Genomic DNA, 19,393 nt, shown 5'->3' on the forward strand with positions numbered 1-19,393 from the left:
GACGTGACATTGCAGGCTTGGCGTGCTTTACTAGTTTTCGTCTGCAGTCGTGACCCGCTTACAGTGAATGACCCACGCCTGGACGAAGAACGTTTAACCTACAGATTGTTTTAGTCCAGAGTGTCTCAAGCGTAGGCGAGTGTAGTGGCGTGCCAAGTTCTTTTAAATAGGCGATATACTACTACTTTTTGTGACATTTTTCGAGAAAGAAATTACGTACAACTAGCAATGGTCTTCATTGAAGATTTAATGTTGGTTTCGATGTGGCTGCCTGGTACGATCGCGTTATTTTAAACAGAGGGCGATCACTATGTAAGCTTATGTGAATTAACTATTTTCTGTTAGTTTTACACGTTGTGGGTGGGGACAATATTAATAGAGATTTCACACCGCAGCGACAAACGACACGCGATTTCACGTATCGAACGCAGGCTTGTGTCATGCTGCTACGATGTGAAATGTTGCTGCTGATTGGTTCGTTCTCAAGCGACATGGGTCGCTTATCGCTTCTGTCTCACGTTTAGTGGAAAGCGCTTTACTTGAGATTTCAAGGAAATCCGATCGACCTTTTTTGCTTTTCTTGTTAATTATACATTTATTTTTATTTTTACATATCTCCGGGAGGGACGATCACCTTAATCCTCCCATGGTCACAATACATCATTGATAAAGAAATGGTGGTCAAAATCTTGTGTTTGGGTCGGTAAAGTACAGCACTGTTTTGAATCGTACGCGCTCGCGCTCGAACGTATGTAAGGATTGATTCTCCACTGCATCTATATTACATTCCAGAAGTCTGTGAAGCAACACCGTGCATAACGGTAAAGAAGGGGAGAAAGCGAGTGAGCGGAGCAAAGCATCACGCGCTGCTGCAAACGGCTGGTAGCTGCAGTCGTGTTGCCCCTCAACGTAATTCATTTCTCTCACGCCTTCATTGGCCGAGCCATCTCAAGTCACTGCTTGTGCAGAGGTCATGTTCGCTTGCTCCACAGATTCCTGGAACAGAATATATCCATGTTTCCTTCAAGGCTCGAGTAAAAACACAAGTGGCCACCTCTTTAAGCAATCCACCTTCACGATATCTCTGTGCACTCCAGACAAACCAATAAAAAAGAGTCGTCATGAAAGTAGAACAAACTATAAACTGTTAGGAAACGCAGATACCTACTTGCTGAATGCTATTTTTATTCTAAACGTGCATCACCAACAAAGTAAGTGACAACACTAAGGAACGACACGGCCTCTAGAGGATTGGATGCCCACCAGTTTTTTTTAGTACATATTTTATCAATAAAATCATCATTATGAGAAAAAAAAACTGTTCAATATTTTTTTCGTGTTTTGTCTTTGCTTGTAAACATAATACAAGTACGCCAGGGGTCCTGGATTCGAATCAAGGCCTGGGCATGCATGTTTGTGAGTGTTTATTTATCAATTTCAGCGTGTCATCAACAGGGCCCGGATTTTGATGACCTTTAAAATGACAACAAAAATCCTGTAAAATGACCTAAAATCTTTGAAAAATGACCCAAAAATTCGTACAAAACTCAATCTGCTTATTGAAAATAGTATATTCCAAGACAAGCAATTTAACAATTGCTTCTTCACCTTGGTGTGTTGTATGGACTGTGAATAAGAAACTCGACAATGTTTCATTTCGCGATTTTCAGACAGGCTTTGTTACGCTGGTAGTTAAATACAGAGTAAGTACCGCAAGATAACATTCAGACAAAACAGAAATTGTTGAACTTTTTATGTTTCAGCATGCAATGACCCAAATTTTTTTTTTAAAAAAAAATGACCTAAAAATGACGCAAAATTTTAAAAAATGACCTAAAAATGACGCAAAATTTTAAAAAATGACCTAAAATGACGCAAAATTTAAAAAAAAATGACCGAAAAATAAAAAAATGGTAAAAAAATGACCAAAAAATTACATTTCTTCAACCTGAGGAGGGTGTTCAGGATTTCTGTACTAGAGTGCGCGTCAAATCTCCTGCATATGGCGATAGCCAATAGCAGCGCACTGCAGCGGTGCCATGTCGAAATCTCACATGGAAAAGAGACAGCGTGGTTGAGAGAAACGCCTTGTCAAGGAGAGCACGGCAACGCCGCACGTCTGTGATTGGCTGGTGCTGTTCAGCCATTCAAGGCCATATGCAGGAGATTTGACGCGCACTCTAGTTAGCAATGTCTACGTTGCACCAGTTAAAAGATGAAATGTCATTAAAATCCGGTCCCTGGTCATCACTCATCCCCATCTTCGCAAAATTAGCCAAAAGTGACACAAAAAGGGAAGGTAAATAAAGCAAATCAATCGATCAATCTTAATGCAAGTATATTCTCTTCCCACCAACGACGATTGCAGATCTGCTCCCCTATCACAGAAAGCAAGTAAGCTTAGTAAAGTAATACCCCACCCCCATCCTGCCTTCCCACTATTTTATTTCCTAACATCAGGACTGCAGTCCGCAATTTATAATGAAAATCTATGTTATTAATTCTATCCTGGATACTCCTACTCCTACAAAAGGATTACCTATACATTAGCCTTGCTCGTACCACTCTTTACGATGTTAAAATTTTCCCAACGATATGAACGCCATCAGACGGCCAATTTTACACTTACATGATCTTTGACTTACATCAGAGAAGCTAGTCCAAGAATTTCCGGAATAGCATAATCCACGCCGGATATTTTACAAGTTTTGTTTTTATGTATATAATTAGAAACTCAATACAATGTAAGAAAAGCATTGGAACTTGCTTGCGTGTGATTTACCAGCGACGCGCTCAAAACGGAACTACTTTCATTGCGTTAGCTTATTAAGTAGCATGGGTCTGCCCGTTCGCACTTCATTTCTGCAACCTTGTGTTCTGATGTCAGACGAGGAATGCCTACGAGGTTAGGTTAGGTTCCATTAGCATAAATGCAATTAAACATTATTATTTAGGATAAGAGAACTAAACCTAGCTAGCTAGCGGACAACTTCCCCCACAATTCATTACGCTGAAAACATGCCGGGTAAGCATTGTGCGTATGGTCTTTGGCGAAGTGATTCAAGATACGATTATCGTGATCATGCTTTTTATCTTCCGAGACCCTACAGCAACCGTGAAAAGTGTGAAAGTGGTTAAATGTGTGTAGATAAACTTAACATACATCATGTGTGCAGAAAGCATTTTTTTCACCTAAAACTCCAGATCCTATACAAGTTTGGTATTCAAGTGAACAGGTAAGTGATTTTTATTCCTTTTATGTAATGTTATTTCATTTTACTGTCATAATATTTTAACATTCGGAATGTTGTTTTTAGGTTTCGGTACCTATTCGTTTCGCGGATGCAGGAAAAAGATAAGCAGCTAATGTTGAAATTATATTAAGCGATTTCTGCTTATTCTAATGATTACACATGCCTGTTGACGTCAAGTTGAATATCATCCATTGAAGTATGAACTATTGAAAGTTGGGAAGTTATTTATGCTAACGAATATCTTCCATTCTACAGATTGTCGGCTGAAAAAGTGTTCGCGATTTTTTGTGCAAGGGGAAGAAATGTTCTGAGAAACATTCAGTATGCACAGTAAGTGGTGAAATACTTCCAGAGCTAGCGTGTCCAGGTAGGGGTTGGTTTGAAACCTCCCTTCCCCTTTTGACCTAGTTTTCTTACAATGCACACAATGTCGGGTGCATGAAGAGATGCACATCGACATCTCCTCGGGGAGCCCTGAATTCAAGATTTAACTTTCTCAGTCTTAAACAATGGTGTCTCATATAATAAAATATTAATATTAAACAGAGAATGATATTTAATAAACAATTCATTTCCATATTAGCCTATCGACTTCTCTCCTGATTTGCCACCAATAATTAAATAAAACTGAAGGAATTAGCTACACATAATCCAATGAAAAAATGAAAGAAATTAGTTATTCGTTTCAATCAATATAATAAAGAAAACCAGTATCCCTGAAATTTTATTTGTGCAGCAGTGAAACGCATAATCGTTCGGACAAATTGACCTGGTAGTGTAGTGGCTAATATCGTCCAGTGTGCTTACAAAGGGTTAAGCGCCAAAATTGCAATAACTTGAACTGTTGTGTAAACTTTTCGGGTGTGTTGGGAGTGTGTAGTTAAAGCACTATTTCAATTAACAAAAATAAAGTAGAACATACCTCCTTAAGAAATTTTGCCTCAACCACTGAACCATTAAATCATACACTCTTGCTCAGTGTCTCGCGATATTTGCTCAGAAAAGAATAAAAAACGAGTCGAGAAGCAATCTATCAAAGCAATGTCCTTGTTATTTGTTATTTTTTGTGTAAGGTTTTTAGCCTACTAGCGTTGAGTTTGTTCCGGAGCTTGTGTCAATCTACGTGCAACTGCATATTCAATTACTTATAAAACAGGTTCCGTGGCACGGAAATAGCATCAATTGCAAAGAAGAAATGCTGATTCACTTCGCTTTTGAGGATCAGTTAAAGTAGCTGAAAGGAATCTTGTTAACACAAGATATAAAAAGATTTGGAACACTATCTTCCTTTCATGGCTGTTTTTCTTAGTTGTTGAGAAAATGAATTTGTCACATTATTAAGCTACCAACAAAGGGAACATATAGCAGATTCCGTCAGTAATCCCTAAACATGTACACCCCCACACGCGCGCGCGATAATATTTATATTGTAGAGTATGCGCCTTCAAGGCTGTTCGAAGAATACTTTCAAAGGATGCCCAAGCAAGCCATTTTTCAAAGATGTTCCAACGCCCGTTCAAAAACTACTTGAATGTAAATTTCCAGTATTCTTGTTATGAACCTTACTGGTAATTATGAGCCCCTTATAATTACTTACACAGTTTATTGTCAATGAAATATGTGTATAGTATGTAGCTGATCCCCTTGGCGGAGTGATAAGCACATCGCGCTGCGACGCCAGGGGTCCCGGGTTCGAATCATGGCTTGGGCATGGACGTTTGTGATGTCCATTCATCAATTTCATCATATCATCACTCATCCCCATCTTCGCAAATTAGCCAAAAGTGGCACAAGTAGGGAAGTAAAATAAATCAAAATATTCCTTCTTGTACCAATGACTTTTATGCTTCACCATTGTGAAAGGTTGGTAATTTTCTTCGGTACCTGAAGGAAACTTTGAGGAGTTGGTTTAAAGGCGGCCAGGGGCGTGGTGCTGACCACATCACCCCCACCTTCGGCTGTGATCAAGAAAATATGGGGCCCTAACTCCACACCCCCTACACGCCTTCATGGCGTGGTGCAAAGCACAGGGAAGCACTTTACTTTACTCGTACTTTTACTCTTTTTATCAACATAGAAAAAAATGACAATATTCAAGCAAAATATAACTTTCTTAAACTCTTCAGATTGTAGATGAATTTTCAGTCTTGTTTAGTTTTAATGGTAAGGACAGCCTTAAAGCCCGTTTTGCATGACAAACTCAGTAGCAGTAATCATGATAACGTTCGTTCTGGCTATACATAACAAAAGAATTACTTATACGTTTTTGCCTGTACCGTACAGTACTTGATCGTGTCATTTGTTTTTCTCCCTTTAAATTGCCGCTGTTGACCTGAGGAATTTCGAAGTCTATTCCGCCGAGCCAATTTGATTATTAGAGGACGCTCAACAATATGAATTCTTACGTAGTCTTTAAAATGAACTGCCTACCACCTGTCCCTAGTTAATGAAGTGTCCCGTTGTTGGGACAATGAAATAATCAGAAACACGGAACTCCTTACGGGAACAATCAACAACCACCACATTTTCATAACGTGAAATCGGGAAATTTGGGAGAGGGGCTAATTATCAACAAATACGATACATTGTACAGTCAACGTCAAAGATAATGGTAGGCAAATTGTCCACCGCTATATTAATTACTTTTTATTCTACATCCTGTGTTGTTTTAAGGAATGAAACTATGTTGGTTCGAAGCAGGCATTGTTCTCTGGTTATTGACGTTATTATTTCAATTCAATGTGTAATACAGACCCAATTAAACTGGTGGTGGACAATTTGTCTACTGTTTCTTTCGCCGTTGGGTGTACAATCTGTTTCATTCCTTAATCGCTATTTTACACCTCTTTTACAAGCATTCCTTCATCGTGGCAGTGGCGGATGCAGGAACGACACTTCCCGCGGAAGTCTATTCTAATCAATATTTACATAGTTTTATTTTTTAAATTAGTAGAGTAGTGCTACAAATAAACAATACATTTATAGCAGTACTCCGTGGACTATATGAATAAACGTGCACAGGGTGAAAAATATGGATACTGGGTACCAGCCAGTGATGTGCCGTAGACTATAAGTTTACGTCTACATGCGTGGTCTACGCGTAGATTACATTGGGTTGTAATTTACATAAACTACGTAGACAATCTAAAGTGCATTTTCAAGGGTTTCATGAAAGGAAAGTGACATTTGCAACTATATATAGGTTCCTAACAAAATGAAAAGAATCCTATTTACAACAAAATTTATCTTCTCTTCTATTATCAACTATAGAAGATAAACAGTATGCAAAAAGCAACAACAGATGGCAGCCGTGAGGCAAGAGTGGTCTTTTCCCCATAAAACACTAGAATATTTCCTATATTAGGTATCTTCCTAGGTGAGATATTTTTCGAATTTGGAGGAAAGAGTACGTAAAGTTCTCCTCACACATGAGCAACTGATACGCAGTATAATTTTGTTTTACTTTCACGGTGCCCTTTGATAAGTTAACACCTTTCACCATGTTGTTTACATAGATTACGTAATCTACGTGTATAAATAAGTCTACGTGTAGAATGTAGACTATGGTTGTAGACGCACATCACTGGTACCAGCGGCGCCGATTGGATTCCAAAACTAGGAGGGGAGCAAGGTTAAAAAAGTGGGGTGCAAGGACAGTTTGTTTAATCTCCCTTGGTACATAAGGTTAGCATGGTGCGTGGTGTGTGTGGCGGGGGGCAACTGCCTCGCCCTTCCTAATCGCCGCCACTGTAGAGTCCAAATCCTGGATAAGTAAAGTGTGCTTATTATCTTATTTCAGTATTTATATCTGTTCGTTGTCGTGATAAACCTCACCGTATAAAGATACGACAAGAAGTGAGGAAACATTACGAAGAGAGAAGGACCTTTTCTCTAGAATCATACCACCCGTGTTGAGCCAGGAAAATTTAAAAATATACATGAAGCATGAGGGTCGTCATTAATTAATTAATTCTTTATTTGAAATGTATAATATTACCAGACGACATCAATACAAAATTATCAACAAGTAATAATAATATTGACATTCGGTATTACAATATTTACAAAATAAGATACGGAGATATAATAAATTAAATATAATGCAAGCGAAAACTTAGTGCAGGCATTTTGAGGGGAGATCGAAGTCGACCACTTAACGCGAACAGGGCTGCCAGGTAAAACCAAGTCATTTAATGGAAGAATTGGAAAGAGTCCGAAGAATGAAAGAAAAGCAACGAAAGCGGGGAGAGTGCCGAGGAAAGCATAAAAAGGGAGATAAACGAGAGATTAAACGTATAGAAAGAGTGAAAGATAAACAGAAAAATGGCAAGAAACAGTGAAAAAGAGACAAGGATGAAGGAGGGAAGAATAAAAAAAAATAAAAAATACATTAAAATTTGCATCACCTCAAGCCAACGCAATTCTATAAGTTAATTTAAGTAGAAACAATCCGATTATTATGTATATAATGTTTTACGTACGTCTAATTACGGTCGAAACAAAACAATCACGCTGCACAAATAATAGCCTATCATGCTCCAGAAACGACGCCATTGCAGAAATCAGTCCATCGGAGCAAAACTGAAGAAGAAGAATTAATGGCCTGGAGGAGTTCCAACACGTCGTTTTTCCAGCACCTCAGGAGTCGTGACTGAGACGTTAATCCCTCTGGTGTACAAGACGTCGCACTACCTGGATTAATCTCTTCATAAACGCTTGCCTCGCGATGGTGGGATGGCACGTGTTCCCTCCTAATCGCTTTTCTTCCAACCTTTGCGCACAGCCACTTGTTGCCGTGCTATCTGGGCCGTAACAGTTCGGCCTATCAAATATTCTGAGATATAAATGTTTATTTCCACATTTGCAGATTCCCATGTGTGCTAATTTCTGGCTATTGAGATGACTTCAAGATGGCAAGTGTTTGCGTAAAGTGGAGATCAGAGTATCAGGTATAAGTCTTGTTTCAAGAGATGGTTTGATTGTTTGATATTTTCTTCGCTTTTCTGCCACGTTTGACACTTATCTAGAGAAAGAGAGAGAGAATTTAGAAAATGTATACGTTCCGTGCCACCGAACTCTGTAGTGGAGTGGTTAGTATGTCACGTCACGACGAGAGGGGTCCCGGGTTAGTATCCCGGCCTGGGCATGGATGTTCTTTGCGAGTGTCTTGGTGCCTTTATCAATTTCATCATATCATCTTCATCGTCGCAGCGAAAAGTGGCAGAAGAGCGACGCTAAATAACAGAAATCAAATCAAAATTAAAGGGTCTGGATCAGGAATGGCCACAAAATCCGAATAACGGATTTCAAATTATCCGATATCCTTTTCGGATGCAACTGATAATGCGAATATCCTCAAATATCCGAATAGCACAGATTTGGTGAAGGATTTGCAGAAAATCCGTACAAGAAATACGAACATGACAAATAAAAGAGCATGTGAATACCAGTAAAACGGATAAAACTGCACTCGGAGAACAAAATGCATCATATCGATTGATGCACCAGAATGCATCGATCGATGCACTAAAGTGTGTTTTATGGTTTCTTCAAAGGATCAGATTCACATTTGATGCATTTGGGTGCATTTTTGTATGTCGTGAAAGAAACATCAAAGTGCATTATTTGATTCAAGTGAGGATTTCTTTCAGTCGAGATGCGCTACAATGCACCAGTTGATGCGTTTTGATGCATCAGAATGCATCTTTTTGATTATGCACTTAAACGTCTCGTCTGAGCTACACAAACTCTGTAGCTCACACCAAACGTTTAAGGGCATCATCAAAAAAGATGCAGGAAGCTGCATCAAGGAACATCAACTGATGCATTGAAGTGAATCTCGACTGAAAGAAATCCTCACTTGAATCAAATGATGCACTTTAATCGATGCATTCCGGTGCATCAATCGATATAATGCATTTAGTTTTGTGTGCGTGGCCGAATAATGCACACATTCGGATATCCAGACATTTTGGATAGGCCTAATCCTAATATCGGACGCCAGAATAATCGTATATCCTATATAGAAAATTATCTGATATCCGGATAAAATTTTATCCGTATTTGGCCATCCCTAGTCTGGATATATGTCAGAGCCGGCCCAAGTAATTAGATTTAGCACGAGCATTTGTTTATGTCGGATGCATTAAATGGGGTAGCTCCTGCCGCCGTCTGCAAGAACGGAAAGCCGGATGTTACCGATCACGCACCGGCACGCTCCGACGACGTGCAGAAAGATGTGGAGGTCAAACACAGGTCTGCCATACATAATGACGGGTGCAGCGGAGAAATGGGCATTGCTCTGCCAAATGACATTGACCCAATAGGACGGCGTTTGTTATTCATTCACGTCTCTTCAGCACCTTACGCTCCTAAAGTTTCTTAAACGTATCCTGCTGATGGACCGCTTTCACTTTGATAGGTCCGTCTTTCAAAACACGTTTATGAATGGATCATTGTCGGAATGAACGGGCCAAGGTTCTACTGCCACAAACTGATATCCTAAGTTCCAGGATATTTCCTGGAGGGGAGGAGGGTTAGTTAAATTATATGCATTTGAGAACTTCTATGTAGAGAGATTTTTAATTGATTGATTGATTTGCTTTATCTTACATAGCTTTCCTGTCGCTCTTGGCTAATCGCGATGAGATGAAAAGTGATAAGATTAAATGGATGAAGAGACATATATGGACGACACAATACGAGCCCCACAGAGGATTATACTGGCTGTAAGTCCAGACGACAGAGCCTCGTTAGTCTACAAAATACAGTCCAGGGTACGTGGAAGAGGCTGACATTTGGATATGTATGCACAGGGAGATGCAAATAGAAATAAATAAATAGAGAACGGGATAAGAAATAGAGAGAAGACGAGATAGAAATAATAAGAGAGAGAGGAGACAGAGAATTAGAAAGATAAAAACTCGTGATTTCACCACCGAAAGTTCTGAGTTTGAGCCCCGGCCTGCAGATGGGTGTTCCTTTGAGTTTCCTTTGATGAATTTCATCTCATCACTCAACCTCATCGTCTTAACTAGCTGGAGTTGAAGAAAGGCGACTTTATGTAATAAATAAGTACAAATACGAAAGATAGACAGAAACAGAAGAAGAGCTGAAGAGACAATGAGAAAGAGACAGAAAAATGAAAGTTACAGAAAGAAAGAGAGAAAGAAAAATAAAAAAAAGAGGCAAAGAGAGAAACAGAGAAAAGAATAGAGAGAGAGAAAGAATCAAAGATAAGGAGATAGAAGCAAAGAAGAGAAAGAGAAAGAAAGACACATAAAAAATGAAATAAAGAAACAGAGAAAGAAGTAAAGAGAGAGAGAGCAGGAAAGAGAAATGAAGATAGAAGAGATATAAAAAGTAAGATGTAAAAGAGAGAGAGAGAGAAGGAAAGAAATGAAGATAGAAGAGATATAAAAAGGTAAGATGTAAAAGAGAGAGCGAGAAGGAAAGAGAAATGAAGATAGAAGAGATATAAAAAGGTAAGATGTAAAAGAGAGAGAGAGAAGGAAAGAGAAATGAAGATAGAAGATATATAAAATGGTAAGATGTAAAAGAGAGAGAGAGAGAGAGAAGGAAAGAGAAATGAAGATAGAAGAGATATAAAAAGGTAAGATGTAAAAGAGAGAGAGAGAAGGAAAGAGAAATGAAGATAGAAGAGATATAAAAAGTAAGATGTAAAAGAGAGAGAGAGAAGGAAAGAGAAATGAAGATAGAAGAGATATAAAAAAGTAAGATGTAAAAGAGAGAGAGAGAAGGAAAGAGAAATGAAGATAGAAGAGATATAAAAAGGTAAGATGTAAAAGAGAGAGAGAGAAGGAAAGAGAAATGAAGATAGAAGAGATATAAAAAAGTAAGATGTAAAAGAGAGAGAGAGAGAAGGAAAGAGAAATGAAGATAGAAGAGATATAAAAAGGTAAGATGTAAAAGAGAGAGAGAGAAGGAAAGAGAAATGAAGATAGAAGAGATATATAAAAGTAAGCTGTAAAAGAGAGAGAGAAAAGGAAAGAGAAATGAAGATAGAAGAGATATAAAAAGTAAGATGTAAAAGAGAGAGAGAGAGAAGGAAAGAGAAATGAAGATAGAAGAGATATAAAAAGTAAGATGTAAAAGAGAGAGAGAGAAGGAAAGAGAAATGAAGATAGAAGAGATATAAAAAGTAAGATGTAAAAGAGAGAGAGAGAGAAGGAAAGATAAATGAAGATAGAAGAGATATAAAAAGTAAGATGTAAAAGAGAGAGAGAGAAGGAAAGAGAAATGAAGATAGAAGAGATATAAAAAGTAAGATGTAAAAGAGAGAGAGAGAGAAGGAAAGAGAAATGAAGATAGAAGAGATATAAAAAGTAAGATGTAAAAGAGAGAGAGAGAAGGAAAGAGAAATGAAGATAGAAGGGATATAAAAAAGTAAGATGTAAAAGAGAGAGAGAGAAGGAAAGAGAAATGAAGATAGAAGAGATATAAAAAAGTAAGATGTGAGAGAGAGAGAAGGAAAGAGAAATGAAGATAGCAGAGATATAAAAAAGTAAGATGTAAAAGAGAGAGAGAGAACGAAAGAGAAATGAAGATAGAAGAGATATAAAAAGGTAAGATGTAAAAGAGAGAGAAGGAAAGAGAAATGAAGATAGAAGAGATATAAAAAAGTAAGATGTAAGAGAGAGAGAGAGAAGGAAAGAGAAATGAAGATAGCAGAGATATAAAAAAGTAAGATGTAAAAGAGAGAGAGAGAAGGAAAGAGAAATGAAGATAGCAGAGATATAAAAAAGTAAGATGTAAAAGAGAGAGAGAGAAGGAAAGAGAAATGAAGATAGCAGAGATATAAAAAGGTAAGATGTAAAAGAGAGAGAGAGAAGGAAAGAGAAATGAAGATAGAAGAGATATAAAAAGGTAAGATGTAAAAGAGAGAGAGAGAAGGAAAGAGAAATGAAGATAGAAGAGATATAAAAAAGTAAGATGTAAAAGAGAGAGAGAGAAGGAAAGAGAAATGAAGATAGAAGAGATATAAAAAGGTAAGATGTAAAAGAGAGAGAAGGAAAGAGAAATGAAGATAGAAGAGATATAAAAAAGTAAGATGTAAGAGAGAGAGAGAGAAGGAAAGAGAAATGAAGATAGCAGAGATATAAAAAAGTAAGATGTAAAAGAGAGAGAGAGAAGGAAAGAGAAATGAAGATAGAAGAGATATATAAAAGTAAGCTGTAAAAGAGAGAGAGAGAAGGAAAGAGAAATGAAGATAGCAGAGATATAAAAAAGTAAGATGTAAAAGAGAGAGAGAGAAGGAAAGAGAAATGAAGATAGAAGAGATATATAAAAGTAAGCTGTAAAAGAGAGAGAGAGAAGGAAAGTGAAATGAAGATAGAAGAGATAAAAAAGGTAAGATGTAAAAGATAGAGAGAAGGAAAGAGAAATAAAGATAGAAGAGATATAAAAAGTAAGATGTAAAAGAGAGAGAGAGAAAGAAAGAGAAATGAAAATAGAAAACATCGAAAGAAAGTAAGATGTAAAAAAAAGAGAGAGAGAGAGAAAGAGATTGAACATAATACAGGACTTGAAGTAATATATAACAGCTGGAACGTGTTCTGGTGTTCAAAGTAATGCAATACAATTAAATATTTTCTCATAAGAAATAAATAAGAAGCATCCAGTGCATACCTTTGCTTTCTACACACTACAACAGTACTATTACGGCCAGTAATGTCTCTTCTTGATGGTTTAGTTTAATTAGAACATGCTAATGAAAGGCTCTGATGAACTAATGCGTTACGTAAAGAATATCTACAGCGGTGATTTATCTTGCCAAAATAACCTCACGCACACGAGGAATATCTTTATCTGCGAAAGTTTGTTCGTCACACTGTTTTCCTTTGTGCTTTTAACCCAGAAAAGAACATACGCATGTGTTGTTTATTGTCTGCATGTGTGACGAGAAGGAGATCCATCCATATGTAAATCTCGCGCGCGGGGGGGGGGGCACAGAAAATAGCACGCGAGCGAGTTCATGGATTCTAAAACTTATGAGATGTGACGTAATAAAGACACATGTAGAAGAAATTCGAGCATATGTGGCAGAAGTTTTAATATCTTGTTTGAGGACGCTCTCGTCTGTTGACCGACATCTTCAAGGAAAGAATCATCTTCTGAGTTTTGTCTTTCTTTCTTGCGACACACCTCTTTTTAATAAAAAGACAACTGGAAAATGGCCTCGTCTTACTTTTTTGTATTTCTTTTTCTCGAAGGAGCAATTCATTCTTATTCAGGGGTAACCAGAGAGGGTGGGGGTCATAGTAAATTGTGTGTGTAATAATTGAACCTTGATAATATTACAAATCATAAAGAAGTTTATCTATTTTTCTTGCCTTGTAATCAATGGGTCCCGGGTTCGATACCCGGTGGAGGCACATAGTGGTTCGGATCCCACTTTAAACTGTAGGTCCAGTCCCGATTAGCCTTACTGTGGACTTAAAACACCAAATCAATTAATCAATTTATTTTTCTTCACACAAAAATGGGGAAATTGATTAATTTTTTAAAATTGATTTTTGGATGTTTAACGTCGTTTTCTACCTCTGTGTTAATCACAGTGACGTGAATGATTGGATGATTAACAAAACGACGGTGGAATTAAATAATCATGCATTTCCCGGGATTCGAAACTCGGCACCCCAGGCTTTGAAAGGGGCGCCAAATTCTTTTCCAGTCCCGGGCGTAGAAATCTCTTAACTATGGTTGTTCTTGTGTGATAACTTTTCTAATTCTCTCACACAGTGTGTCTGCTTAATTTTATTATAGCTACCATTCTTTAAAACTGACATTTTTCTCGCACAAAGCAAATGCAAGTATGGCGGGATTGCCTTAGCGAGAAAGAGAAAAAATCCTAGACATTTTACGAAAATAAGCAATGAAATTATGCTGTAAAGAGTTGGTGAATATGAGCGGTACTGAAAGTGTGCAATAAGAGAAATGTAATTTGTTGGCGTGGCACTGGCTAAGAAAAACTGCCTGATGCATGATGCCCTGACGGCGCTACAGGGGGACTAGGAGGGGATGAAGCCCCCCAAAACCGGCCTCAGCCCCCCTCTGTAGCCCCCCAAGATTTTTGTTAAAAAAATTAAGTTTCCATTTTCCATTATTAAAATTCCATTTAGGCAAGTACAATGTTCAAGTACATTTTCTAGTTCGCTTAGATCGCAAAGTTACTTTTTTATACGATGTGTTCTAAAATGAAGGTAGATGCAGATATGCCTGGATAGCAGTGGCTACCATATGACACTACGTAATGGGCCAATCATGAGTGCCAAACTTGCTACCAAATCTGTTATAGTCCATGCGTTTACTTCGTTAACGTCGAAGAACAGAGCCCGACCCTGTGGCCGAGTGGTTAGCACATCGCGCTGCGACGCCAAGAGTCCCGGGTTCGAATCCCGGTCGGGCTTGGTTGTTTGTGAATGTCCATTCATCAATTTCATCATTTCATCACTCATCCCCATCTTCGCAAATTAGCCAAGAGGCACAAAACGCGAAGTAAAATAAACTAACTCAATCAATCAATCAATCGAAGAACAGAGGAAACGGCCGCCACAAACGTGGATGGGGATAAATAGCGGGCGAATTGTTTTCGTGCAATGACACTCAACCTTCAGTCAATGGGCGCAGCTGTCATTGTGCTCGTCTACTCCACGTGGAGTCTCAGCCACATTGTTGGAGCTGGTGGGCGCGCTCCGTCGACTTCAAAGCCAGCCGGTCGTTAACGTAGCTAGCGCGTCGACTATACTTGCCTCGTAGGTGGACGAGGTATTCAGTGGCTGTGAAATTGTTCTTAATTGTTGGCATTTGCAGCTAAACGTGTACATTATTAGACTCCATAAATCGTATTGCTATATTTCTGAATAAATCTAACAGATGTGTAAAAATTATTTATTTTTAGTAGGACAACGTTCAACATCTAAAGAGCCGTCAATGTTCTTTTCTGTTTGTTAGTTCCTCATTCGAGTACCGACAATCGTATAAGTGTTATGGATGTTCTCTCATTGTTTTCATCGTTATATCTATCCTTATCGTTGCAAATATTCAAGAGGGAGAAATAGGACGTTAAGAAATCAAAGAGTACACAAAGTAACTAACTTAATTCTTAAATGTTAAGAATTGGAAATATTAAAATTGGACCTCTCCGTCCTGCTTATCTACATTTTTAAAGTACAAAATGAAATCAGATATGATTTTTATTGCCACAAATAGTTTTATTGGTTCATTGTTAATATTTAAGAAATGTGAACTGAAAAGACATGCCTAATATTCGGAATATTATATATATTGTAATTTTATAAAAAAAATACCTTTTGCCCTGTCTTGTCCCAATGCGGCAAACCTTAACTGTTTGCTCTACATACTACTAAATTGTAACATTATTAAGTTAGAATAATCATAGTGGACGTTTTAAACTTACTCAAACAATTAAGTTTCATACAAACTACAAACATGAACAGCGTTTACGTCTTCGCTTGACACACCTGCACAAGAATTATGCTCCCATCGTGCAGAAACACGACACCTGATCCAATCGTTATCAGAAAAATCCTGACAGTAGAGCCTTGTTTGTGTTTCCTGGCTTTGGAAAGACTAACTTGAGCTTGGATGCTGCTTTCATCATTTGATGAGTTTGTTCTGCTCTGTACGGTGATTTTGTTAAGAGAGATGCCTTTCCACGTCGTTTTGAAGATCTTTTGTTCTCTTGATCTACATTTGGAATAGACACAACTAATTGAGGATTTGTAACTTTAAAGGAGGATGACGCTGGTTCCTCAGCAGCAATGTCGAAGGCTGAACATAAAAGCGTTGAAGCTGTTTCTGCTGTGGCAGCATCGGGGGGAGCAGAAGGCAAGAAGTCTGCTTCACTAAACACATTACTGTCAATTGGGGCGTAGTACCCCGTTATGTCCCACCCCATCATGCCCCAAAAAAGTCACATTATCAGGTTACACGATCTTATCACAAAACGCGTGAATTGAAAATAACTACATAACCTGTTTTATGATATCCGACAAGCATAATATAATCATGCGTTCACAATACTGTAATAATCCCAGTGTGTAACTTACAGCAGGAAATAGTTTGCCGAATTATTGCAACAGAGGGTGAGAAATGTACGTACATTCCGTTCTTTCTGGAACACCGTCTCGAACTGAGACAGCGGCTGTCCAGACAAAGAGTACGATGTGCTGATGAAGTTCCAAAAACATCAGATGAATGGCACCATTTATTTGGCAAAAACACCCTGTACCCCGTCTTACCCCGCTTCCCTGCCTTGCCCCACCTTCCCCTAACATTCTTTTAAAATTCCTTCCTACTTGAGAACTTTTGCTCCACCGCATGCGAACTTTTACCCCACGCACCGGTGGGATAAAGGTACGTTTTCGCTATTTGTTACAAAAATATATATTGCAACAAATATATTCAAAATATTAACCTGAGACCTAGATGACTAAAAGAAGAATGTTTGAGGTTTGTTAGGTATAGATTATAAGATTCTGACTGCTTTGATAGCTTAGATATATGAAATCAAAAATTACGAGCTCACTCTTATCTAAGATCATAAAAACTAGATGCTCCAGTGAAAAACTTACAGATTGGACATATAACAATGAATGAATGAATGAAATAATGCAATGAAAGATTACACAGATTAAATTTTGAACTTCGTAGAAAATAAGTCACGAAAGAGATAAATAGAGAGAGAAGTGGGACAGAATTAAAGAGAAAGAAATCGAGACATATTACGGGGGGAGGGGCAGAAGTGAGTGAAAGAAAGTCTGCCCCCTGGCGAATGTGGCGTGCGAGTGGTCAGCGCAACGTAATAAGAAGCCAGATATCTCAGGTTCAAACCCTGGGAGTTTCATTGTGTTTTCCCCGTCATGTATTACATCAAATCACCATTCATCCTCAGTGTTGCGATTTACCCAAGATGGAAAAAAAGGAAAAAGAATCGAAATTGAAGGAAAGAGAGAAAAAAGAAAGAATAACAGGAAAACACAGCAATTGGGGAAGCAAGGGAGAGAGAAAGAGAAAAATGAATGGGGAGAGAGAGGGGGGTAAGGAAGAGAAGAGAAATAAAGATATAGAAAAAGGCATAATCGAGAGAGTGAGCAAAAGGGAGAGAAATAAAAGATAAATCTAAGAAATAGTAGAGAGATGAAGAGAACTAAAAAGATAGGAGAGGCAATTCGTTTATAATCGAATAACTTCTTACAATCGTGCATCAATTCCTTACTCCACAAAATCTGGGTCCGTTTGTTTTCGAAAATGTATCTTCACTTTTAAAATTGATTTGCTGAAGCTTCGCGATGGCGCAAAGGTAACGTCGTCGCCTGGTAATCAAGGGGTTCCGGGTTCATTATCCGGTGGAGCTACATATTAGTTCCCACTTTAAACCTTAGGTCCAGTCACAATTAGCCTTTCAGTGCACAAAGTGCACTTAAAAACTCAAATTGATTTCCACTTTAGACATTTAAAATTGTTCACTCCTCATTTTTAAAAATTAAATTAACCATGCTCTCTTGATATTTCAAGTCTTTTTTTTACAAATCCATCCCGATTTCAGGACCCGAAAGTCCTGTGGTGTGGTGACTACCTGGAAATTCGGGATAAGCAGAAACTCTATTTTGTTTTGGAGAAGTCCTAAGTTGCCAAGCTGATAACGCACTTCCATTATACCTGGAATATCAATTCACTATTCCATCAGATTGGTGACGTGAACTTGAAGAACCTCCGCTGTGCGTCGCTAGTGTCGGTGACCCCGAAAGCAGCGGCAAGGAAGAAGTGTCTGTAGCAGTCAGGTGTTGGTCACCAGCATGTGCGGTAGGAGAGCGTAGTGCGTGAAATTTTGTGAATGTTGTATGCCAGTGCGTTTCGTTGAACTCTGCGGAGGGAAAACATCAACAATCCAACGACGTGTAGTAAACACGAATGTGACTGTCTTAGATATTGTGAATCGGTACTCTGTTCGTTAATTAAACACCACCTGGCTACATTGAAAGGTAAGTTTATATAATGATTCCTTACGTGTGTTATGGACATATAAGTAGAGTTGCTGATCCTTAAATATCAGATGTTGGATAATGTAGTTCCAAAGAACTATAATATCTATGCTTCTTGTTTGCGAATCAATATTATGTGGTTCTATTCTAGTATGAACTCATAGTATTGTTACATTTAGAATATTTTTGCCGCCCTTTTCAACTTCTGTAGTTCAGTCGCGATAATGAGGATGGATGACAATGTTTTTCTTAATCTAGGGAACAAATACGAATCAATCTAACTTTCCAGACTTTAAACCTGGGATCACAAACTGAGTACCCTGCCTACTTTGATGATAACCACAATCATTTTCTTTATAAATGGGTGAAACTTGAGCATACATGTATACTTACTTTTGAATTACCGGGGTGATATACTGTGTAATACACATATATCATAATGTACAGTAGGGGTACATTTCTGTTATTAGAGACATATTGAAAAATGCACCGAATATTTTACAACTTGTACCTTATCCAGAAAAAAACAACTTTGAATCCTGTATTGCTTTTTCAGTTATATCATACCTGTCTTTTATACCCAAAGGGAGTACGTACAAGTATAGAAAGTTTGGGGTATATGCTGACCAAGACAGTTTATTAAGATATAAAAACACTTAACATGTAACGTTTCAACCCTGTATCAGGGTCTTCCTCAGACGAAGAACTAAACTAAAAAACAGTTCTTCGTCTGAGGAAGACCCTGATACAGGATTGAAATTTTACCTGTTAAGTGTTTTTATATCGTAATATACTGCCTTGGTCAGCATCTTAGTGTTTTTAATATGGAAACAAGGCTTAATTATATTACAAATGTAATCAAGACTGGATCTACAATCGAAAGTGGGTTCTGAACCAAACCATTATGTGGATATAACCCGGTATCTTGATTGCAAGGCGATAGCGTTACCACTACCCTATCGGGTGGGCCCAGGCACCAATTGCCAGTTCAACAGATAAGGCGTACCTGTGGTTATCGTATGAAACACAAATTGGACATCGGCGACGGCGTAGTGGTAGTGCTAACGGCTTTTAATCAAAGGGTCCCGGGTTCGATCATCTGTGGAGGCACAT

The 19,393-nt window shown here is 38.2% G+C and overlaps 1 protein-coding gene across 6 annotated transcripts in view; it reads left to right on the forward strand.

Annotated features, from left to right (window-relative positions):
- Window positions 1-2,893: 2,893 nt before the first annotated feature.
- haf (leucine-rich repeat and fibronectin type-III domain-containing protein hattifattener) overlaps window positions 2,894-19,393 on the forward strand; it is a 173,840-nt gene continuing 157,340 nt past the window's right edge. For 3 of the 6 annotated variants that reach the window (XM_083139159.1, XM_083139161.1, XM_083139164.1), the window contains exon 1: window positions 18,086-18,280. Coding sequence is in view for 3 of the 6 variants with exons in the window: in XM_083139166.1 (XP_082995292.1) it covers window positions 3,139-3,236 (98 nt within the window). In the remaining 3 variants the exon portion in view is untranslated. Of the gene's footprint in view, window positions 3,237-18,085; window positions 18,281-19,393 lie in introns of those variants that run through there. The other 3 variants (XM_083139166.1, XM_083139160.1, XM_083139158.1) reach the window with 3 other exon arrangements.

Source organism: Lepisma saccharinum, chromosome 17 (genome assembly GCF_977018435.1).
Source record: "Lepisma saccharinum chromosome 17, izLepSacc3.1, whole genome shotgun sequence".
NCBI lineage: Eukaryota > Metazoa > Arthropoda > Insecta > Zygentoma > Lepismatidae > Lepisma > Lepisma saccharinum.